The sequence below is a fragment of the Pithys albifrons genome, chromosome 10 (genome assembly GCF_047495875.1).
Source record: "Pithys albifrons albifrons isolate INPA30051 chromosome 10, PitAlb_v1, whole genome shotgun sequence".
In the NCBI taxonomy this organism is placed as follows: domain Eukaryota; kingdom Metazoa; phylum Chordata; class Aves; order Passeriformes; family Thamnophilidae; genus Pithys; species Pithys albifrons.
Genome location: NC_092467.1, coordinates 15,367,070 through 15,393,289, shown reverse-complemented (window position 1 = coordinate 15,393,289; position 26,220 = coordinate 15,367,070). Strand labels below are relative to the sequence as shown.

At 37.5% G+C, this 26,220-nt stretch overlaps 1 protein-coding gene across 2 annotated transcripts in view; it reads right to left on the bottom strand.

Annotated features, from left to right (window-relative positions):
* Positions 1 to 26,220, bottom strand: part of DPYD (dihydropyrimidine dehydrogenase) — a 343,167-nt gene that overhangs the window by 66,553 nt on the left and 250,394 nt on the right. For both annotated transcript variants that reach the window (XM_071565407.1, XM_071565408.1), the window contains one exon: positions 2,386 to 2,528. In XM_071565407.1, the coding sequence (XP_071421508.1) occupies positions 2,386 to 2,528 (143 nt within the window). The remainder of the gene's footprint in view (positions 1 to 2,385; positions 2,529 to 26,220) is intronic.

Sequence of the window (26,220 nt, the reverse complement as noted above, 5' to 3'; positions counted from 1 at the left end):
GTGAGGGAGATTGGGATTCATTGAAAAGTATGTTAGCTGGCTATTCGTACGGCCTTGTTAAGATGGAAAACAACAGCAATGATTCTCATAACCCTAAATGGGTTCTAAAGATGACCAGTGAAGGTAAGGCTGTCTTCTTCCATCTATCAAAGTGTGTCTTGTCTGAGAAGCAAATAAAAGTTTCAGTCTAGTCACTGTCAAGTGCATTTCTTCTAAGACTGGCTATAGAGATTACACATTTCCTTATCCCTTTCATATGTCCTTCCTAACATGAAGGAAAGACTTAGTGCCTGTATTCACAGTCTTGCATGAAGTTTACTAAAGGCTTATTTTAAAATAAATGCAATTGAACTAGTTCAGACCCTTACCTATACAGTCACTTTAGAATCCATTTATCTTAGATTAGTTTAACGGACTTCTCTACATTAGTGAAACAGAAAGAAGCCACTGAGGGTATTTTTGATCCCATGGATTTTAAAATCAGTTCTAGAGACAATTTAAGTTAAACTGGTGAAATCTAAGGACAAGAAAAGAGTTTTTCAACATCTCTGAGAAAAATCGATTGAAAAGAGAAATTGTTCTCTACAGGGCAGAAGATCAACATAGATCCAAGTAATTTCTGGAAGCCAGTTTCAGAGAATTTGATTATTATTAAAAAGAAAACAATAATTAATGTTTTGTAAATTAAATATTCTTTCTCTTGGGCACTGACTGGGATGCCTGTGTTAAATTATAATTTCAGAATTTCCCATTACCATTGCTTCAAATTGAAAAGACATACTAGAAAATAAACAGCTAGACAGTTATATAAAGAAAAAATGAATGTGACATTAAAAGCCTTGACTTTTAGTCATTCACAGAGACATAACATAGAACAGAGAATCATGCTACTGTGTGTAGTTCAGATCATGTAACATTGTTACAGACAAAGCCATCAAAACTGCAGCTCTTTAACAATAAAAATCAAATGCACCTAGAGCACTAAAACCATTTCCTTGCCAATCCTACTTTTTTTGTAGACAAATCCTGCTCTGTAATTTGCACCATTACTTAGTATTTGTATGGAAGAACCTCTCAGACCATTGTGTAAAAAGGGAAGATCTTTTGCCTGTCCTTGCAAAAAAAAAAAAAAAGAGTTTGAAGCACTTTAATACAAACTAAAAAAAAAGTAAATGGTATTCATAAATCCAAAGAACACAACAAGTCTATAAAAAAGCAGCAGCCTTCTACTTCTGCTCCCAGAGATGCTAATTTTGGTGTGCATTAAAAAGCCCAACCAAATCAAAACACTGAGTTAGCGTGTTGTGGGGGGTTTTTTTGGTTTGTTTTTGGGTTGGTTTTTTTTTTTTTGTGAAACATAGCAAACAAATGACTAATCTCAGCAGTCACTGTAGCTTGGTAAAAAGGATGGTCACGCTGAATCTGATTTCAGTGTCAAAGTGAATTTTGGGAATGAAAACACTCCAGTCATCCCATGGAGTGACACAAAGCTCATATTCACAGGATCCACAGCTGCTGTTGTCTATGGTGGGATGTACAGATAAAGGGGCTGAACATCTACCAGAATGTAACAATAATATGTAACAGAATAATATAATATAAAGACCACCTGCTCCTCAGCCATTCTAACATATATGCAGCAATGGTGCCCTGACATGCCTAACAGAGCAGGTAAGGGGCTGATTTCCAGCCATTTTTCTGCTGTCCATAATACCATGTCACCAAGGCTTCCTTCCATGACACGGACTAATTACCCATGCCAGTCTGGCCAGGACCTCCAAACAACCCATCAGCCAATTGAAACAGCCTCCACTACTGCATGCAGCTTGACACCTCACTCCAGTGCAATGCCAGCACTGTATGCAAAACATACAGCTCTGTGTATGAAACCTCTTGTTTCAATAAACATGCTTAAGGGACACAGATGCCTGGATAAACAAGAGTTACTTTAAATGGGCTCCCTGTGAGACCAAAGTAGTACTCTTTGAAAGCCCTCTCCACTTGAGAAGGCTCTGCAGAAAACAAAGCCTGAGAATAAAGAAAAAACAGATAACTCAAGCTTAACTCTGCATCAACCTTGTTCATATGACAAGGGAGAGATTTAAATTTTAAATTGTGGAAGTCAGAGACAAAAAGTGGTAACAAACTCATGGCCAGCCTTTTGCCAGATTGGTATTGCAACACCCAGAGTCTTCTTTTGGCAACTCCTCCTCTGCCTCCTACATGTGCAACGAATGTCTCTTAGCACAAAGCATGAAATTAAAAACATGAAAATTCCTTTTGATGGTAGGAAACCCCCCACTATCTGAATGTTTGAAAGAAAGATACATTATGATTTTAATTATAGTTATTTCAATTTTAACGTTTCAAAGAAAGAAGAGGTACCTGTAAAACAGAAGCGCCACTGTGCAGAAACTGAAGCCCAGCTTCAGCAGAATCGATGCCTCCAGTTGCTAAGATGGGAAATCCCGGGAGAGCACGGGCTATGGCAGACACTGCACGGAGGGCAATGGGCCTAATAGCGTTTCCTACAGAAAACCAGAACATTTTGTTAGCAACGTAAGAACAGACCCTGATGTAACTTGCACATCCCTCATGGTAGGAACATCAGAAACTAACATCTAATTCTGAGATGCAGAGGTTATATTCATTTATAAACTGACACTAAGTGGGCTTCAAGTGTTATCAATACTTGTAGAGCATTATGCCTTTGGATGAAATACAGAAAATGGCAGAAACATTTGGATAAACATTGCAAAGCTAGCTTGAACATTTTAGCTGATGCTCAAACAAAGAATAACAATGTCTGAGACAGAAAACAATACTTTACCATATAGTACACTGTAAACAAAGAGATATATGTTTCTACAAAAAGAATCAGGTTGATTTTTTGAACATAAAGGCACATGTCCAAGTAAAAGCAAACACCTCATTTATTTATGCTCAACTAGAAGTTGTTTAAAACTGCTATGTCGCTACACTTGAAATTTTGTATTTTATTTTGCTTCCCCTCTGGATGTTTGTAAATTCAGATAATCCTTTATGTAAGCCTCCTTTAACTATTAACATAATAGTCAAAAGCTCAAAAGAATATTCATTTATGGTAGCATCTTCAAGGCTGGAGCTTGCATTTCAAATGCTATGTAAAGGTTGAGTCAGACAACTCCCTGCTATATTTACAGGAATCCTGATTAAAAGCCCAATACCTTGTGTCTGCAATGCATCTTTTTGGCTACATCCTATTGATGGTATGCAAGTAATTAAAATATGGATGCAGATGCTGCTCATGAAATGATGGATAGCGTAGATAGGTGACACTTTCAGTTACTTATTTTTTAAGCTAGTTGGGATTTCGCTAGGTAATATTAAAATTTCTACTTAATTTAATGAACTTTTAGGATAATTTGATGTCATCATTGGACAACATACATTACTGGAAGGGAGGGTCGCATCACTCCCAGGCAACTGTGGCTGTGGCTGTCAGGTCTTTTTTTTTTTTTCCCACCTTGCTACTGTATTAGGTAACAGCAGCTAAACTTTTAGGTGCGTAAATGGACAGCCAAACCCAAGATGCACTATCACAGAATCACAGACTATTCTGAGTTGGAAGGGACCCACAAAGATCATCGAGTCCAACTTCTTAAGTCAATGGCCCACATAGGGGATTGAACCCATGAGACCTTGGCATTATTTCAACCAAGTTTTAACCAACTGAGCTAATCTCAGGGTCAGTGTGTTTTCATGAAAACTAGAGGCTGAGTGATAAAAATTTGAAATCTTACTAAAACTGTCTTAAAGAATTCTAAGATCACAACAGAACAGATCATAGAAAGGAGCTGGAGTTGAACAGGAACTTTCTATAGGACACTAATGACTATTTGCCATCATTTGAAGTAGATTGGTTGCAATGTGTCTGAAAGGAACAGAATGATTCTCTGAAAGATAATGACTGCCAAGTGTCCAAAGAGCAAATATTTTGATGGAATTAATGGTCCAGTCTTACAGAAATGCTTAAAAAAAATGGCAACCATGCTCTGGTGGATTTATTTATAAAGCCTTTTGGAAGGCATACAGGCCAAAATATACATTGCACAGCCAAAACCACTGAAAACAATCCCGTAGAAAAACAGTAGTTTATGAAATTCTTCAAATATTCATTTTTGAAACTGAGGCTAGACGGAAGCATCAGACTTGCTATATTGCTTTCAGGCAATATAGCTGACACAGCTGCTCCAGAATATCACTGTGATGAGGTAGTTGTTTTTTAGCAAGGTGAAATAATACAGGCCCTGATAATAATGTGACTAAAGAGAAATTTCTTCCCAATCTGCATGAGTTAAAACCTGACATCTGCCTTGAGGCATGAAGGTTTATACTCTTTTAACCCCAATATAAGTCATAGAATTTGCATTCAATGACTTTGAAAACCTTATAGATCCTGACCTTAATGATATCTTGAAGCAAAGAGTTCCACAAAATAATATTTTCAGAATATAATTGTTTGTTTCTTCAGTCTTATTAAATTAGCCTTCTCCTCACTTAAATGACTGTCTCTGTACAATGGTCAGTAGAGGAAAGGGAGCAAACGACAGTTTATTTCAGATTTCAGCACAACAGATAATCAGCAAGGCCTTCATTCAGCCCAAAGAAATCCAGCATGTGATTTCATGAAGTCTGGCAGAGATGGCAATGAGACCTAGAATTTATTATGGAACATAGGTACTTTTTAGTACTAGCTGAACTTGATATTCATAATATGAGTCATTACTTACATCTGGTGATTAGTAAATTAGTGATAAATTGCTATGATTGCAAAAGTATTCCATTCATTTATAATTCATCCAAATGAATTTAAAAACATTTTGGGAGTGCTTCTGATGAGAGTAAATAAATGTCTGTAATGATGATCAGAGAGCTGACTGAGGTGTCACCATTCATCGCAGCATTTTTTTAATTAGTCTGCAGTATATGGAACAAGCACAACATAAGGTGCATCCATTCCCCCTGACATTTTTTGATCAACAATTCAGAAGTTTCCCCCCCCCTCTGTAACAAAAGCTGTTGCTCTGGAATACAATGTGATTTGCTTTTAGTAGCAATCCTACTGCCTAGTGAAATGGGAAACAACCTTCCAGATTAAAGCAAAAAAAACACCAACACCAAAACACCAAACAAAAAATGCCAAACAAACAAAAAACCCTCAACAACAGAAAAGAGCCAAGCTATTAAAAAAAAGGCAAATTAAAAAAGCGCAAATGAACACTCAATTTGACCTACAGTCCTACAATCTGTATTTTATTGCATTTTCATATGAGTACCGCAGGAAGATAATAAATTCCATTTTAGAGATTTGCGGAGAAGGAGTTTTTAAAAGGTTGAAATAAAGGAAATTTAATCCCAAATTTTAAAAGAGCTGTAAGTAGTAGTGGGAATTTGCAGAATGTTGTCTGATAAATACTACCATATTTAAAAGAAGCTGAGGTCCAAATCAGCATGTATTTGAAGGACAGCTCACATACTAAATGATAAGCATCTACCACATGCTTTGACACATTGGGACCTGTAATTCCACTAGTTAAGCACCGGTAGCTGCGGAAACTGCTGATATGGTACTCTCTTGATAGAAGCATTACAGCTGCTACCAGATGCTAGATGCGGCTATCATTTACCTTGCTGCAAAATAATGAGATTAAATAAACAAAGTCCATTTATCTGGACCTCAGGCAGGGGAGTGAAATATAAAAATTAAAGACAGAGAGAAAAATACATTGTGAAAATGACATGCTACTCTGTGTTGAAAACTACTCTTTCAAATCTCATTAATTAGGGGAAAAATTTCCTACTATATAAAGATATAAACAATGAAATAATTATATGATGTGAAAGTCGCTGAACTGTTTCTTGCCTTAAAACCAAGAATTTGGCTTTATTATATTTTCTTTTTAAAAAATAAAACCTCTGACTATTTCAGACTATCAGGGACTGCAGTCAAAGAAGTCCAATAGACAAAACACAACATGAAGGAGAAGCAGAACATACATCACTCAAATGCCCCTCCCTGATCAGCATAGATAAGTAGAGCTGCCCTTGTCTACTGAGAATAGCAGTCTGATGATAAACTGATGAGAGATAATATACCTCTTTATTTGTTCGACTGTTTATTTTTTCTTAGGAAGTAAAAAATTCTTTACCAATGCCAGAAGACACATGTATTATTATGACTTCATAAGTCCTTGGAGTCCAGAGGGCTCAGTCCTGTCAAACACCAAAACGGTTCACTAGACTGAGGGGTGAGAGCCAAACTTAATGCCTTCTTCAAGAAGCCTGGTGTTAAGCTTCAAGCAATACAGTAGCTTTGGAAGTTCCCAGCAGAAACAATTCAGATAATTTTGATCCTAGTGATCCACCAATGGGAGAACAAAATAGTCTCAGAAGTCCTGAATACTGGGCTACGTTCTCACTTGCAATGCATTGGAACAATGTGATTGTTTTAAGTTTCCAATGCACATGCAGCAGCTCTCTAAAAAGGGCCTTTAAGTAAAGACGATCCAGGCCCATTAAAAAACAGCCAGCAGAACTCAAGTGAATCAATTCAGACTGATAATACTGAGCCTGAATCTTCAAACAGTCTGAATAGTCTTTATCAAACTCTATCAACAGGAGAAATAGATTTTGAAGGAAAGGAAACTCTCATACTTTTGGATAGTAGATCACTTAAACACACGTTTTTGTATCTATGGTTACTGTATAGAATAAAAATGAATTTAACTCATAATTCTCCCCATTCTGTGCATTGTAAAATAAAAATATTTTAAAATTTGCATTACATTATATTACACTGCAGTTTTTCTTTAAAAAATTAATATGAGATTTAAGCCACTGAGTCTAAATATTAAAAAGAAAAATAGCTGATCTATTATTTTTGATTAATAGATCACTACTAAACTCCATGCTGCCAAAAAAATTAAACCCCCCAAAATCTAAGCAACATCATCTTTCTTTCCTCCATAGATACCTTCTTGGAAGAAAACTGACATGGTTATCTCCCTGACTGTTAAAATCTATAAAGCTAATGACAATAGAAGCCAATGACAGCAAATACCAAACATGGGTGAAAAGCATTACAGAAGGAAAATGGTCTGGGAAAGTTCAGGCATCTTAGACAATCAATCCAATGCTTCAGGAAGTAACTAGGTAAGGAAGTTTAGGGATTAGAAAGAAAAACCCCAGAAAATAATTCTTTTTAAGACATTTTCTGCATAATGTATATGCTGCCTAATAATAGTGATCCAAGTACTTTATATAATCTGCTTTTGCAAACAGTCCAGGAAAACATGCAGGTTATACGCAATCCATTTGCATCGCATTCCTTTTGATTGCAATGACTCTTCACGTTCTTTCTCTCTCTCACCTGTAGGTGGCCACCATAAGCTACACTTATCAAATAACTCATTAGCAGGGTTTTCAACACTGTCATATCCAGATAATTAGCAATTTATTTAAATAACCAATTTCTGTGGAAATAATTGCCATGGAATGCCCTGAACCTACTTTTTATAAACTATAATAAAAGTGTTAAGATAATCCCTGACATTTGCAAATGCCATTAGTTCACCTTTCCTTTTGATAGTGCTATGGCATTATGTTTAAACAATTACCCGATAACGCGGCAGTTTAATGAAACAGTGTAGCAGACACATCCTTCAAAATGACCAGAGAATGCATTTATATGCAGAAGAAAACCTAATGAACAGACATGTTTAGAGAGAAAGACTATTCACAGCTGTTACGAGGTCTGTAAATGGGACACACAACATTTAGAGCACTAAAAGAAATACAAGAAGTTCCCAAAAAGAAAGTGCAAGACGGACCTTGACATAGCTAAGTGGTGCACAGCCGAACAATTCTCAGGATCTGGAGATGACTCTTCTCACTGCTCCCTATTTCCCTGCCTGGTCAGTCCTTCAGTCCATTATTACACATTAATAACCATTTGCCAAAGTCACTAACAATAATGTACTATTTACTCAGGCTCTGGCTACATCAACCAAACATTTAGTTACTCGTCTACCAAATGGAGCATTCGAGGGAATATTCTTTTTATGGGATGTTTCTACATCAGTTAGCCTACATCTTCAAAGCAATGGCTACCTAATATTTTATTTTATTTGTAAGTTATGAAGGGAGATGCACCAATACTACAAAGTAAATGGGAAAGGTTCTGCTGACTACACAGAGGTTGGGACTTTGCCACAAGACTTTAGAATAAAGATAATGATTTGGCAGATTTGAAACAATTTCTACCTAAGTCTGCTATAGCAGGCTCATGAAACCACATCAACTGACTGCATTTTTGTTAGCATAGAATGATTATCTTGCCAAACTGATAGTATGTTAATAGTTTCTCTGATAACTATTGCCCACTTCCTTTTAATTTCAAAGCTTACATCTCATATGATGACATCTGGATTTGAGTCCCAATCTGTGACTGGAAAAAGAGGCAATCATTTTGCTTCATATTTAATGAAAAAAAAAATAGTACGCAAATAGAAAAAAAAGGTTGAACTTCCATAATCACAGAGAAAAATAAGTGTCGATTTTAGGATTTATTTTTACCATTTTTGAATTAATATGAATGATTATTTATGCTCTTTCAGTTGAAAGATCATAAAATCACCAGAGTTCTCATTCAATAAATGTTTAGTACTCATCAGAGATTTCTCTCAATTAAAAAGGGCTAGAATCAGAGTAAGAGGGAAGGAAAAATTAAATTTTTCTTATCTGTAAATATAATTTATCTAGGAATACCTGAGGGAATTGTCACTCATATCAAACTTCAATAGGAAAAATCAAAAGGACAGATACAAATTGTTTTGTGAATGCTGCAAGAATTGGTTAAACATTTCCTAACAAAGCCATTCTCACACTGAAAACTACAGATTCACTAAAAATCGATTGTTCTGGTCATCAGCATGAAACCAAGCAAAGCATTTTCTGTTGCAATTTATCAAATGTTCATTATTTAATTTCACTCATGCTTTCTACTTTGGTTTGACTTGAAGCTGGAAATTGTCTGACAGCTTGGTTTACATGTTCTTTGCTTGGCTCAGTGTGCCCTTTCTTTCCCTTGACTGCTTCACTCTTTCTCCCCATTGGGACTCGGAGCTTGGGTCAGCTGCCCCAGTGGTGCAGAGCTGAGAACCCTGTGCTGCTGAAGCAGGTCCAGCACCTTTTGCATTGCACTCCTCCCCTGGCCTGGACAAACCTTGCCTTTTACAAGAGAGGGCTTGTGTTAATCTAATAAAACAAATAACAATACAACAGCAATAAAAAGGTAGTAAAAGTAGTGCTAATACCTAAGGTACACTCCCAGCTTAAGACAAGGGAAGAGACAGATGAATAGGACCAGCATAATGGTCAAGGGACAGCCCATCTAAAAAATATGGCCCAGTCACCAGAAAAGGCCCCTCCAGCCACCACAGAAGAACAAATGAGTTCCTGCCAAATTCTGCTGGGCAATTCTTCCCCTCAAAAGATGTGAGTGGTTCACTTTATCACACAGTAGGTCTTGCTGCCATTTATTTCAAATGCAGAGACAGATGTGTTTAACACAAAGTCTAGCAGAAATATTCCAGCTATTTACGCAGAAGCTCACAGATTTGTCGAAAGGCAGCCATGCCTCTATCAGCCTCGGCAGTGGTACCTTTGTTTGAGCTGGTTTTAACTTCCATAACAACAACTACCATGGTCACCATGACCTTGGCACCAGAATGTGCGTGTATGTCTATGTGTCTGCCAGTATTTCAGCACCTATGTCATTCTAACCACAAAAAGGCAATTTAGTACATCTAAGGACACATTGGAAGAGTAGTGACTGGTTGCTGAGCAGCAGATTGAGGGTCCTGCACTGTATTTAAAAAAAAGAAAGAGAGACTGAAAAATGCAGTACAACAACTTTTCAAGTTATTTACAAAACCTGATGCATACCTTGTGATGTTTAATAACCACCTGCCAAAGAAGTCCATTACAGAAAAGGAAGATGAACTTCTTAAAGTATGTCAAACTGTAGTAACCAAGTCTAGATAACTAGAAAGCTTAGATAAGGTATTTCTTTCTCCCTTTACATAACTCAAGTTTATCCTTGTCCTATTTTGAGGTTTATCTATTTTATTTTGTCTATTCCTCTGTTTTATCTAACTCATCGATTGCTACTATCTAGTAATAAAAATTTTATGTGCAAATATATTTAGATCTATTTATAGAAACATAAATATTAAAAATACAATGTCACAAATTTTTGCAAAATGAATGACTCCACTGGAGTAGAAAACACTGTATTTGCCTGTGCAATAGTGCCTACATACCCATCTACCATATTATTATTACATATACATATAATCTGTGTGAGTGTATATATATATACACGCACACTCAGTAGATGTATTTCCATATTCACATATACATAAAACAGTGGATGACACGTCCCCTGATAAAACCTGTTATTTCAACACTTCAAGTGAAGAGTGTTAAAATAAATGGCTCATCACATACAATGTGTTAAAATAAATGTTTATTTCAACACTATGTGTATCATAGCCGTTTATTTCAACACTTCCCATTTCTCTAGACTCACACAACCAAGAGTAGGAGAACTGATAGCTATACCTAAGGTAGCTGAAGCACACAACCCTAATCTGCTTGCCATAGGATGAGTAGGAAGTTATTTGACACTTTTTTTCCTCCCAGCAATAAATAGAAACTACCTATCTTGACTGTTCATGGGGATCTGCATGTGTCTGTAAGTTGGTGGGCTGTATCATCAATTGGAAAGAAGGGCCATATCAGAGTCTGTTGAGATAGTTGGAAAGCAAGCTACTGCTACCAGGGTAGGGTTGAGAAAAGAAGCAAAGCATGGGGGCTTTTGACAATTTCACTTTGCTATTTAGGAGTGTGACACAAAGCATCTGGGCAGATAAAGATTCATGTGAACAAGAGCAAAAACTAGAGCTGTTCGTACTGAAGGCTGCAAGGGATGTGATTTTTGCAGGACCAGTTATAATCTGGTGATCAAATTATGGGTTCTCACTTTAACCTGCTGAAAACAGTTTATTGGGAGGCTTCTTCAGCTACCAATTAATTTTAATATAGAACTTGAAGGGTCTTTGGACCAGCAATTTTCTAACTTTAATGTAGTCTCTAAAGTAAAAATATAGTCACTGTGAGCTTCATGTTGGTCCATCTAGATTAGTGTCAGCATCTGAACTTGCTCCTAACAAGGCGAGCTCAGACTTTACATTACATGCCAGCATTAAGCTAGCATCAGGTTTTTTCTCTGCTTTATTTTGGGAGGAAAGCACAGGAAGCTCCCATTCTCTGGTAGTTCCCACTGGAGCCAGAAGGCACTATGACTTTATAGGTCAGTCTCTAAGGGACAGAGGCAGGTTGAAGATGAAGCAATTTAAATAACGCATAAAATATGCATAAAACCTCCTCAAATCTTGAGTTCTTGACCAATATTTAACACTAACTTGCGTGTAATGTTTTCTAACAGCTTTCCTGTTTTGAAAAACTTTAAAAGCATGATTAGAGATTGTCTAGTCCCTAATAAGACAGCGTGGCCTTAAGAAGATAAACACTTGGTAGGGGGTTCTCTTTTCTTGTACAGTTTCTTCCCTGAAATTGCAGATCCGTCTGCTGGTCTGGACAGAGCACAAACCCACAAAACAAACTAATGAAAATTTAGTGAAGACTCTGCAACCAGCATTCCCTATCAGAAGACTGTTTTGTACTTAGACAATGAAAAATTGAGACCACAGTTTCATCAGCTAACAAATAAATTCACTGCCTTGAGCCAAACCATTGCACACTGCTCGTTGCCTATATTCAAACATTTCTCTTCCTGTAAAATTATCTTCCCCCCTGCTTGTCACCTTTGGCAGATAAAACACTACAATAATTTTGTAGTAGAATAGTCTACAATGCAATCAAAGTTTTCCAGAAAAAAACCCACAATATTTTCACTGTTTCACTTTCTTTGGAAGTGATTAGTTCCAGAAATAAGAAGTATCATCACTCCTTTGAAGGCACTGTAGGTTATAAGATTGGTCCTCAGAAGCTGGCGACATGTAATAAAAGTGCTTTTATTTCTAAATATCAATTAGTTTCAAGAATGGCAGTTGCTCACAGAGTGGTAATAATGGAAATATTCAGCTAATACCTACTGCAGACATTAAAACACTGTATGACAGACATGGAATGCTCATTACACAGGAACACTTTCTTCTAATTATGGTTTCATAGGTAGATAAGTTTCTAAATATTTAGTTCTTTACACTTTGGTATTTTTTTTAGGTTAGATACTAGAAAAAGGTTCTTCACCTAGAGGGTGGTTGGGCACTGGAACAGGCTCTCCAGAGCAGTGGTCACAGCATCAAGCCTGACAGAGCTCAAGAAGTGTTTGGACAATGCTCTCAGGCACAGGGTGTGACTCCTGGGGGTGGTCCTGTGCAGGGCCAGAAGTTGGACTCAATGATCCTTGTGGGTCCTCTCCAACTTAGCATATTCTGTGATTCTGTGATTTTTTTTGTAATGAAATTTACATGATAAGCCTTAGATTTCCATAAAGGAAAAGGACCCCCAACTCCAACAGAAAGTTGATACCTTGGCTTTAGCTCAGGCCTTAATCATGCACAGATAACAATTTTAAAGGAAAGCTTTTTCTCCTTTTCCTTCTTTTTAATAACCTTCACAATTATAGGAAATTTCATGTCATTTCTTTAGCTGAGAATGTATACAAAGCTGAAGAACTTTTCCATGCTCTGTGAAATATTTGTGGTACTAGCTTTGGAGATATTATTGAGCGTTGGTAATTAACACATGGTTATATCAGTCCTGCTTGTGATCAGTCACACAACTCAGTACTGATTTCAAGAAGAAATTATACAACCATATCATAACTCTGCTTTCTGCATTAATAAAAAATAACAGCATTAATATGCCTAAATAATCATTTGTTTGATATATTCAGAGCAACATGAGGGGATGCAAGGGAATTTAGTGCATTGCTCTGTCAGATCACTTTAATTGTTACCCAATGAGGGCAGCTCAGAGGGTAAGGGACTTAATTTATGTACTTACTCATCCCCTCAGCTTCCACTGAAGAAAAATGGCAGCAGCACAACTCCTAAACTGCATTTGTTGGTCTTCAGTGATCAAAGTAAAGGCCAATTAACAGAAAGCCAGGGGCTCACAAAGTGTTTATTGATTTTTAAAATACTGATCAGAACACACACTGCTGGTGCTAAACACACACCAGCAGTATTTGGCACTGACACAATGCCTTCTAGGAGAGGATATCCAAATGCTATACAAAAGTATAATGTTTTTCTCTCCCACAAGAGAAAGATTCCAAGGGGAAGTCTGGAAATCTGTGTCAAGAGAGCAATTCCACCTGAGCAGAAGAGGCAGCAGTGCACCTTCCTGGTCCCAAATTCCTCATCCCTTGTCCCACAATGTCCTATTACCCATTTCCCTAAACCTCTTGGTAATTAAAAGCTTACCTCTTTAGAATTAAGCTTTGTAAATCAACTCAAGCAGTCTCCTCCTAGAAGTAAATTACATACTAATGCCCCAAGCTCCTTATTTGGTGTGTTTTCCTGGATGAATTGTTATGCCCATTCACACCACAGCCGCAAGCAAGGGAGTTCACAGAAGCATATAGGACTGTTGACTGTTGCTGTCACCCATAAAGGGCTTACATTCCCCTTCCTTCCTTTTTTTCTCTAATCTAAAATAAAACACAGTGAGAGAACTGATTTATTCTGGGGGCAGTATATTTGGAAAAATTGGTTTGATTCCTTGTTTTTTCTTGGTCATGCAGAATTATTAGGAATTCTGAAGGTTATTTTACTCAATCAATGTACATATGAAAATGAAGATCCCAAATTTGCATGAGCTATCACTGACATAATACCATGTATGGAAAACTCAAAGAGGAAGACGCACAAAAGCGTAAATGTTCCATGTGAAACTCTTACACATCTGTTCAGCACTGAAAAGCCAACATTTAAGTCCAAAGCACTAGAGAGCCGAGACAAGTGCATTTTTGGAATCAAAACAAATGCTGGTAATTTAAGAAGATACTATGAAGCACACGAAGGCTCTGCAATGCCATATGTTGCTCAATGCATCTGGTAATCAATTTAGTGTATATGCCAAATTTACTAGAAACCCAAATAGCCTTAAGTTCTTTACTCAGAAATTCAAAAAGTAAACTGCAAGCATTACAAACATGGTGTGCTTACAATTAATAAAAAAGTGGATTTTTCTTTTTACCTACAGCACACAAATAAAAATCTCTTACGTTTCTTCGCATAATGAATATATGTCCAACATTTACTTTTGATCAATAGCTTTCATAGACTCACAGTTTCAGGACATAGTGTGTTTTACAGTTTAAAAGATAAATGTGATTTTAAAATTATTTTATACTCAATGTTTACTTCTGGCTTGCAGGTTTGAAATCGTAAAGTTTTTATGCTGTCATTTGTGATTCTATACACAATACACTACTGAAGATGTCATCGAACACAGATGTACAACCAACCTTGCATGTACTGGGGTCCTAAATCAAATATGAATCCACAGTTACAGTATTAAAAATACAGCAGAAATCCCTATTTCAAGTGGACAGTATCACCTATAAAGCCAAAACAAATGGTGTAGGATAATAGTTTTCAGACTTGGGTTACAGTGTCAATGCAGAGACTTGAGCTGTGCTAACTCCCCAAGCTTGATCTCGCTTGCCAGAGCATGCTTGTCAATATTTAGCTCCAAGGGAGCATGTCACGAATCTTTAAAAAAACTAGCATAAATACAAAATACAGTAGCAGCTGCTGTGATCCTTTTTCTAACACTGAGATTAAGTTGCGGAAATTTGTTATGAGCTTTTTACACTAGAAGATGTGTGCCATACACCTACTGTAACAAGAATACGAGGAACAGCATTAAGGATTGCAATGCTGTTATTAGGGCTTATTAAAATACAGAAAAACCCATTATATTAATTATTGGAAGATATCAAGCTTAAAAATATAACTTTCTCCTGTGACATCAGATTACAAAATGGACCAGGATAAAATAATTCATACCTGTGTTTTCAAAAAGATAAATCTAGGCTGTACCAGCAAAACCTGCATCATTTAACTTGTCTAATCACTGGAATTTCACCACAAAATGTAGGCACACACTGTCCTAGGCATTTGACATCAGTACCTATGTAATGAATACACTAACCTCCAATTTCTGATGCAGTCAATGGAGCGAGAAAGGAAGCCACCTCTGAGAATGCCTGCCTTTTTACAGTGATGAGGTAGAAGCTTGGAGTCTCCTAGGGAAGTGCCTGACCCTCAGCTATACTTGATTAGCACATCTGCTCACATCTGCTGTATGTATGTTAGTAAGTCCTTGGTCTCTCTGGGGAGAGCCCCAGAGGAGTCTCAGACACAGACATATCATGGTAGTAACAATAGCTCAGGAAGGCAATGCAGGTTGCATAAGCAGAAGAAAGTATCGCTGCTGCCCACCTTCTGTGCCCAGCAAGCCTTTGGCTCAGTGAATCTCATTTACAAGAAACAGAAAGAAATAGCAAAGGACCTTGGAAACAGCACTAGAAAAAGCCCAAGGTTGGAAAAGAGAGTGTAAGACTGGCATTTTTGGTTTTTTTTAAGACCCTTTTACCACTCCATAGTATCTGACTTTAACAGTAAGCTAGGGATGTCCTCAGAGTTGTAAAATAGTAAGCCTAAAAGAAAAGAAAAATAAACACTTTGGAGAGAAATCTGTGTGCCAGCTCTGTGCAGGAGGGAACTTTGTCCTAAAATTCTGCTCAACAAGATGCAGTAAGACTTTGGGTGACTACAAGTGTCTTTTGGGATTTAAACAGAATTTAGTAAAGAGGGTTACACAGTGCATATTAACAGGGCAGACAATTTCAATTACCCAACAATGTAGAAACTACAAATTGATCATAAATTGAAAAACTGAATTCCTACAGCAGATTCCCTAAAAGATTTTGTAGGATATGTTTGCACATCCTGTATGTGATCAGGGCACTGCTATAGCTCATTCTATACAATGGTGTACTTGCATGAAAAAGCACATTAAAATGCAGATCCCTTAGCTACTACTATATATTAGATGCATTCTTTTGAAAGGTAAAAAAAAAGCATCCTGATGGTTGTGAAATACTTTTATAAATGCTTCTGGCAATAATTCATCAGGGATGATGTGATGCCTAGTGAAATACAAACCCAGGACCTACTCAATTAAACAAATCTCTGTTTGTCTTCTGTATTTTATGTGTGAAGTTGACATTAGGATTTATTCTTTATTCAAGGATACTAAGCAGAATATAGATATGGACATATACAGATACTATACAGAATGTTAGCAGGATTTTAGGTGAATGAAGATGTATTCCCTGTGGTGAGTTCATAATAAATCAAAGCTAACCAGTGGTAGAACTTTCATAGGCTACTCTTACATGGAAGCAGGACAGCAGCAGTAATGGCATAAGTACACCCTTTTGGTGCTGTCAGGTGTAAACCAAAGCCTTGGGTTTAAAGTTGTTCCAAGGACTCTTTTTTTTCTAAACCCCCATATCTGATTGTCAAAACACCCTGCAACAAGATTAATCACAGTAAGCACACTTTCATGGAACTTGAACTCTCTCCAAGCCACTTTCTGACCCATTTCTAAAACACATCAAATCCAGTGTTTTGTAGGTAGTGAGAGTGATGAGAGTCCCAACATCCTCATAGAGATGTGTAAGCTGACTCCTACTGAGTCAGATGGAGGAGATAGCAGGCAATACAGAAGTTGGGCTGTTTTGTCAGCAGTGGTATATCCCCATAGCGATGACAGAGAACAGTAGTTAATTGGCCCATCCTGCAAGCACAGCTGTCCCACAGAGAGAAGGAAGAACAGGGGGAAGCTCCAGGTTAGAAAACGCTAAATAAGAAGTAATTTTTCTGTTTATTTGTTAGCTCATATTGTGATGTGTAAATGTATAGCAAATTTTTTTCCTCATAAATGTAAAAACATGTTTCTTCAGGTAAGATGAGAATATGCCCTTCACTGAATGCAGACAGACTCTACAGATAACATATACCACTTGATGGCTAGAGCAAATCAATAGGCAAAGTATGATATAGAAAAAACATGCTTAAGACTTACCAGGTCATACTCAGAGGTTTTAACCTCTGCTGATACAACTGTTAACCAAACTGTTTAAAAACTATGCCAGATTCTTGTTTTTTGGGGGGATAATTAGAAGTAGAACTTGTGCTCTGACTGACAGGTACAATTTATAATTTCCACAGAAGACAGTTGCATCATTGATCACTCTCGAGTGCCACTTGTATCACAAGCCCTGCTGTTCATTTGAGTACAGAATAACAAGTCAGCAGAAAAGACAATCATGGGCCACGAATGATCAACAACAGGGAGCCTATGACACTGACATGTATTCACAGGAATTGGGACCCTATTTCCTTTGTCAGGTCTTTCCTCTGCCTCCTATACTAAAGCTCCCTAAATTCTCATAACCTGTATTCAAATTTGAATCCATCATACACACACTGCAACAGAGTTTTGTAGACCTCCAGGCCAACTTAAACACTACCACCTGAAACTATCCACTTTGTACTACAAAAATGCTTATCCACTGCTTCTGTACAGAATATACTCCTGCATCATCTGCACAATGAGAGCAGAATGCTTGGCCCAACTCTAATTGAGCGATCACTAGAGACTGGTCAGTGACAGAATGACCATTCTAACCAGTCACCAAGCAGCTGCTGGGGCACTCTAAGGCACACAGTTGTCACTCAGACACACTTTCGTAGTGAGTAACAGCCTTCCAGTTGTATGAAAGGCTGGAGAGTTACACTGTACACCATCACAGTCTCTAGACCTCATTCCAGTTGCATTTCAAAGTTAAAAGATATTTTGACTTCACCGTGATTATCCAGGGAGAAAGGTGAGCAAAATCAGATTGAGACAGCTGCTGAGATTTAATGGAAAACAAACTTAGCAGTAGACCTCATCATGGCTTTTCTCCATTTTTACTGTTTTAATTAATATCTATCTGCAATTCTTGACAGTATTTTCATTTCTGTGCTAGAATAAACTGAAAATTACTTAAATGCCAAGCACTTTTCAAATAAATAATTTATAATATAATTATATTTAAATGACCTTCAAAATGAATTGTAGTGATTTTCTTATTATAGAAATATATCAGTTTTCAAAACAATAATGTCTGAAAGACATGATAGAAAAATATTCTGATATATCTTTTTCTGTGAGCATTTGCTTAAAATTAGAAGAGGTGACCATAAGAGAAAGGGACACCTTTTCCCCCAGACCTGACAGACATGGAAAGACAATCAAGTTTTTCTAACAAAGACAACACCAATAAGTTTAATCTTGCTCATATTACCAGAAGGAAAAATTTTCTCTTCCTGACTGACCTACACCTCCTTATTAGGTCATAGTTTGCCTGTGGTACATCAAGCTATACCCATTACTGTAAACAGGTTTAAATACAAGTCCCTGCTCCACCAACCTGTTTTAAAATGCTCTGACATCTCTTTTACCTTCTCTGTTCATTTCCATTCTTCATTAATCAGACTATGTCTCCAATATGCCAGCTGTGAGAGCACTCATTACTTCATCATGTTAATCCATACCATTATATGGACAGGTTTTCCACTTTATCTACCTGCATCCAGAATAAAACTGCACATTCTTTCACCCATGCTTGGTCAACCTAGGCCACAGTCATTCTCTCTCATTCTTACCATATTATGTCTGAGAAGAATTTATGGTTTTATCTGAATCATCCTCTGACATGCACCTTTGGTTGCCATGAGTAAGACTCGATGGCTTAACAGTTATATATTTACTAAAAACCTGCACTCATCTGTGAAATTAATTATTTCAATACTCCATATTCTACATGAGCTTTGAAGTAAACAGTAAATCCACAGAGTTCAACAGCAGTAGTTTAGAGATTAACCTCATTACAGGCTACTAAAACAGGAGAATACAGCCAATTGCATTTCTAACACCCTGCACAGAGCAGCAACAGTTAATAATGATTTGATGGTTTTCTATGACTTTGAAACAAATACTTGGCTTTTAGTCTGAGAGCAGTTCTGGACATTTCTGTCTGATGCTTGGGGAATTCAGCCAACTAAGAGATACATTTGGTGAAGAATCTCATTCGAGTCATGCCCTCCCTTCCTAATTTCCCTTTTCACTGTTTTGTCGTCTTTGCCTGTTCCTCAGGGAACTGAGTGATTGATAGCCTAATCCAATGACTGTATTACAGCTGCCTCAACTTGGACTCTTTTCCTTATCATTAGCAGTTAGCCTATGGTTAAATTCACAGCTCACTGCTTGGTACAGCCCCTGAGATTTAAGGGTCTGGCCTTTAGAAAATATTTAACATAAAATTGAAATCTTGACATACTGAGAATTCAGTTCTCTGCAAGGCTTCTTTAATTAATCCAATGTACTGTACCATTGTTCTATATGAGGCTCTGACATGGTGAACTGTTACTAAAGCTCACAGAGATGTGTAATTCTAAATTAAACACTCGCTTACATGTACCTACACTGCATTTGTTTCCCAAGTACATGTGCATGAATGTGAAAATTTAAATCCAATCTATAACAATAATAAACCACAAACCAATTACACTTAAGGAGTAAAGACTTTTCATTTATTTCAAGCTCAGAATGAGCTTTTTCAAAATAAGAGGATGACAAAACACAGCTTTGTTCAAATGTTCTGTGTAAAGACTCCTCCTTCGTTCTTTTTCCAGGACTCATTTAATCTTTTGGTGAATGAAATCAATTATGATTATTTTTAATCAACTACAAATGGCACCTGTGCTAAAAGTGTAGTGTTTTCTTTGTGGGAATGAAATTGGCTAAAAAATATTAAAAGTAGAAAAAAATATGCTTAGTTCTCTGACCTTATCTGGAGAATAATACTTATTTTTAAATAGGTAGGGGAAGGACATAGACCTTGATCTATGCTGTAAACCTTTGCCCTGCTTCCAGTCAGTCGATGAGCTGCAAGCTTCTATGAAAATGGCAGCTGAGTCCCAGATGAAAAATTATGCATCTCATAAACTGCTATTCTGCTGAAATGTCAAGCTATGGCAGGGCTGTACCTCAAACTCAGCACTTGGCATTTTCCTTCTGTCTGCTTTGTTGCCATGAAGCAAACATGAACAGTGAGGATTTGTGTAGGGCAGGTAGCAGGCGAGCTCCCTGTCAAAAATCTATTATTAGGGCTCTGATCTCCCCTGCACAGCCCAGTGACGGCAGTATACTAAGAGAAATCAAACTGCTGCAAGGACACGACGGAAAACAGAGGACTCTTTGTGAATCCTGACATAATATATGCAAATAAGGGCTTTTAATGGCTGAGCTACATTGAACAGGAATAATAAAACAAAATTAAAATTGTACTACTGCATATATTTGTTTGCCACCCCTTTCCACACTGTTTTATAAATATATGTTAATGTAAATAGTCTTTAACTCTCAGTAAATATTTATACTAAACAGAAGTGCCTATGCATACATAGGTTTTGTTTTGTTTCCAGTGAGGGGCAGCTTTTAATTCATTTCAGTTGACCAAAATCCACACTGCACTGTCACTGACAGAACTGTGATTAGGAAAGTGAATGCTCTTGATTGTTTTTTCACTTTTCTTTTAATGATGTGTCATAGAATTAAAATTAAAAGGCAGCCCTTATTATAATTTCAACTATTCCTCTTTCTATATAACATATATTTCACACTAGAATATATACCCCTATTAATAATGTCAATATATGTTTTAATTTAATTAATTAACTCCTGAAAAACATTCCCTTAAACATCACAATTACTGTTGGACAGTGGGATTTTTTTTTTTTGTAAAAACGGGCAGATCCACTAACTTACTTCAAAACTAACTCAAATTATCTGTCTCTGCTGGTGCCCAACAATTATACATTCCTGCATTTAATGACTAAATTAGGTATATTCCTTCTGACATCAGTTGTGGGCAGCTATGAAGTTATAACACACAGCTTTCTGAATCTCTCTTTTTCTGCAAAATATATAAACACATGTACTCAAACATGCTGTACAATATACTTGTGCAAATAATGCCAAAATACTACAGAATGTAATGATTGGACAAAGCAATAACAGCACACAGACATGAGGTATTTGAATTGCTACTGTAAAATACTGAAATATTTTTGCAATAAAGCCTTAAAAGAATACACAGTGAGTGCACCGTAGAGAGATTTGCTTTTAACCTAAGTTTTTTGCTAAGTCCAGCGTATGGTTTTATAAATTTATCCCCTAAGGATTTGGCTTCCAGACAAAAACAAAGAAACAAACAGATGACAAAGAACAAAAAACCATGGAAATTCAAACAGAAGCACTGCTTTATTTCGCCTGCAATAGATATCCTATTGTGCTGCACTGTGATGTGTTTTATAAAATGCATCTGGAATATGGAGGCACAGTATGAAAGCTCATAAAAATAAACTTTTAAAAACAATTTTAAAATACATTTAAAGGAAAGAAATCTTAGGGAAGCATGCAGCTGCTGATAGTATATTAACATTTCTCTGGGAAACCTGGCATCTTAATCTAGTATCTACAGAACATGCATTTTCAGAATAATTTATACTTTTACAAACTAAAACATCTCTTTCAGACCCAGAGATCATTACTCCCTGTGAGGATAAAAATCCCAGCATTAGCTTCTTTTTAAGAAACAAATACTCTATATCGAACACATATAGGAGGATGTCAGGATAAAAACTCATATATTCTGCATTCTTGTCCTGAAAAACTGCTAGATCCACTCTAAAAGCTTCTTAATGGGAGTTAAGCTATGTCCCTAATCCTACAAACACACATGGTTTGGAAAAAATATTTAATTTTAATATTTTTCTTTCACCATAAGAGCTTATTTCCTTAACCATATTTTGTAGAATTCATTAGGACGTTTCCACTTTTTGAGAAATGGCAGTTCCCATAAATTTATTAAAAAAATGGATGAAGACTGGGATCCTCTAAGCACAATGTTCTCTCATGTAACGGGACCACAGAAATCTGCAGGACGACCACAGGCCTTGGGCTCATCTGAGGCTTCAGAATGCCATTTGGAAATTACTTTTCTCTAGAAGAAAACAATTTGTCAAAATGAAATTTTTCATGCAAATAATTTTTTTGGCACCAAGATAGAGGTAAAAGGAGAAGAAAAACCTGAAAGATTTTACAATGCTAAGTAGTGGGAGCACAAACTTGAAATCCAAGGGACTGAGCTGGGACCTGGGCTCACACTTGGGATTTAAGCCTGGCTCTCCCAAGTCAGGCTCATGTTCAGGTCAGCAGTCTGTGCTAGTACGAGTGTGTATCTTGTGAGAGCTGTTTCACTCTGTATTAATAATTCAATATTTGCAGAGAAGTGGAGAAGACAGGGAGACTAATCCTACAGTCTAGTGGTCAAACATCCATCTGGGATACTGGGATCCTCCCCTGTCAAAGCCACCCAAGAAAGAGGAGGGTAGGACAGAGGAAACAGTGATGCCTCTTGCAACTTAGCAATTTTCAGGTGATCAAATTAGATCAAAACAGGAAGGTCACTGCCCGAGTGCTGGCTGGCAGGAACACACTGACCGTGACAACTCAGAACTAAATGGGGGTTTCAAAGTAATCTCATTAAGTCTCTCCTTCTTTGAAAGGTTTTTTAAAAAACAGAGACATAAGTCTCTTCTCAAAAAATCTCAGGATTTGGCAGTGAAGTTTATAAACTTCTTAATTATTATTATTCTGAACATTAGACAAACTATAGGAAACTACTTGTCATTTAGTAATTTAAAAGCAATTATTAAAAAAATATTCTGCTTCAATGTCTCTCTTATCTAGAAAACAATGGACAAACTTCCTGCATATAGCTGCTTCTGCCTGAGGCAGACAAGAAGAGGAGGGAAGAGGAAGCCAAAGGGAAATTTTATATGGTACATATTTTTTCAGTACATGGCCATGTAAGAGCACATTTTTGAACCCTGGAGGACTGGGAAGCCTGTAAGTCAAAATGTCAGGCTACTGCTAGGAACAGAGCATTAGCACATCATTATTTGCTCTTTGTCAGAAATGTTCGTCAAACTCAGAGTTTGGCCTCACCTGGAGAAGAAAACCTGCACTATATTATGAGCCATGTGGACACAGTGAAATTACAAATCTCAGAAGAACGTCCCTCCTTTAAGAGACCGACTTCTTGTACCACAACCCGGTCACTGCCAGTGGACAGAGAGGGACTGGCCCGTGGGCTCCCCTCGGGGTGTGAAGGGCTGCTGGGCTGGGCTGGCTCACCTGCAGTGTCTGGGGGCCACCTCCTCACACACACCATGCCCGCACTGAGGCCCTTGGGAGCAAAGGGAAAGGCAGCGCCGGGACAGGACACGTTTCTCTATGTGACACCAAGGAAGAAACGTGTGCAGTTTTGCACTCCGAAGTACAAGCACCCTTCCACCCTTCCAGCCAGAACACCCCTATAACTGGCAGACTGTGTTGCTGGAGGCACAGAAATAAATCCTGTGATTTATGTGCAAAAAAAAAAAAAAATGGAAAAAAGATAAGCAAGCCTAGATGGATCTAAATTCCGGTTGTATTCAGCACTCCAGCAATATTCCATTGAAAGCAATTCCTTACCAGCTGGATAAGGCTGAGGGTCACCAGTGCTGAGCCAAGGTACATTTCAGACCTCACCAGCACACCTGACTAAGGGAACCCTGAGCTGAGACCTTCACAGGGCTGAGGCTGGCTCCCACCTCACCCACGATCACACAGCTCCACGAGTGCAGCACCCTGCAGGACAGGGACTCCCACCTCACTCACTGCATCTCTGTGCCACATGAGCAGCAATGCTGGTCCAGAACCTGTGCACATGGAAAAACCTAGAAAGCCCAATCCAGCTTGGCTGTGAGCTGTATCTGCTCTAGGTTTGTGCATGAAAGAACACAATAAACCATCTGTGCTTTGGTAAAATACACTGAAAATGAACCAGACTTACTGCTTCTATAATAGCACCGACTTTCACTTCAAAAATTATTTCTCTCTTGAGAGGAATTATTTGAAAAAAACAACAAAAACTTACTGACTCTATCAGATAATAAAAGAAGTAGTTTATGCACATCAAAACAGAAAACCCATACCTTATGCTATGAAGGCACTTTCATGCCAAGACCACAGAGCACTTCCCAAGAAGCCTGTAGGCATGCAAGTGGTTATTGCCATTCCATAGACAGGAGAAATAAAGCACGTAAAGGTCAAGTGTCTGGCTGCAGGCCACACGTCTCAGCCATGGTACAGCCAGGAACAGACCTCAGAAGTATGGCCACCCTGCCCCTCACTCTGATGAGATGACACGCTCTCCCACTTTTTGTCCTCTTGCAAGCATGCAAGCTCTCCTGACTTAAAATTGCTTTCCTACTTCCATAAAATTGTATACTGCTACAACCAGCTACTGAGCAGAAAGTTTTGCAACATGCTGCTGAGCCTACTGACTTTATTAGCTCTGTGGCTTTCTTCTGGGCAAGGGTTAGGGTTAGGGACCTGGTGATAGCAACTATAAGCAAGAAACTTCTATGTATTTGTCTGTTACATGTAAATTGACAGCACTTTTGGCATTATTCATATTTTTTAACCAGATTTGCATCATAGATAATGGTGCATTCTAAAATGTCATTTTCTCTCTCCTGTGATACATGTAAAACTTCAGAAAAAAAAATTATACACACACACACACACACACACACACACATATTTAAATAAAATAAGAACTTTTCCTTAGGTCCACTTAATGTTATAAACCACAGAAATGCTGCCACAACCCCACTTACAGCTGAGCATGCAGGTGTCACCATAATTTATGCTGCATATGTGTTTCAAATTTGTGACATAAGAGACACACTTTTCATAATGCAGTAATTTTATTGATTTTATTAGGCAGACTTATGGTAGGAAGGAATATTCAGAAATTGCAACTTAAATGAGAAAATGTGAATGGTGTTCCTTATATAAAATACTACTGCAATAGTTCTTTTATTAATTTTTAATGCACAGCACCCACTGTGACCTCCTTTATTCTTTTCCTGTCAACATGGCAGGCTAGAGAAATTGAAATGGGCTGTAGCTTCTCTTCTTGTTCCCCTCTTCCTCCCATTTTGCATAATATTAAAATATAACATTTTATAGGACTGTCAGTGTGAAATAATCATTATGCGATAGGCATAACAATTTTTTCTGATTGTTATCTCTTTCTTATTTTTCAGTATTCTCTAAAAAATTCCAAATTCCATGTAGTTATCTAAGGCAATAAGGCAATTTGTCACTGAATACAATCATCTGAATTAAAGTTTGTTTAAAGATTAACTTTTGCTACATTTCTCATGGTTCTCTAAGGATAACATCAGCCACATAAAATAAAGCACCTTTTTGCCTGTCCAGTCTCCTCTATGTTTGTGGGGTGAGGTAGGGTCTGATAGAGTAGCATTTGACTCAATCAGGAGGATGCTATTACTTCTGTTATGTATATTTACTTCTACTTCTATCACCAAAGAGACTAATGTCCATACCAGTAAAGTCAAGAAGCTCACAGCATTGTCTTTGCAGGGCCAAGTTTGTGTTGTCACAGCAACAGAGCACACAGGGGCAATAGATTAATATGTTAGTGTGCACAGGCACTGAATTGGAGTGCAAAAGTTTTTCTGCTGGTTTGAAAATTAAACTGTGAAGCGGGTCTTGAAAATATGGCCCACACAAGATACTCTTGTATATCTTGAGGAATAGGCTACAAAAATATGCATATATTTGCGTAATTGTGTCTAATATTTTTACCGCAGTGGGAAGAGGAGGAAATAACCTCCCTGGAAGAAGTTCACTCAGTGGGAAGGAGGGAGAAAGGCTGGAGATCGGGCTATGAAACATACACTGCATTTGGATTGTTGATATTTCCCCCTGTGATGCTCTTTCATTAGCCTCTGTCTAACGTGGAGCTTGACAATTGTGACAGGATGAAAAATTTGAGGAAAAGTGAGGGTCATGAGGCAAGAGATTTCTTTCCCTCTCCAG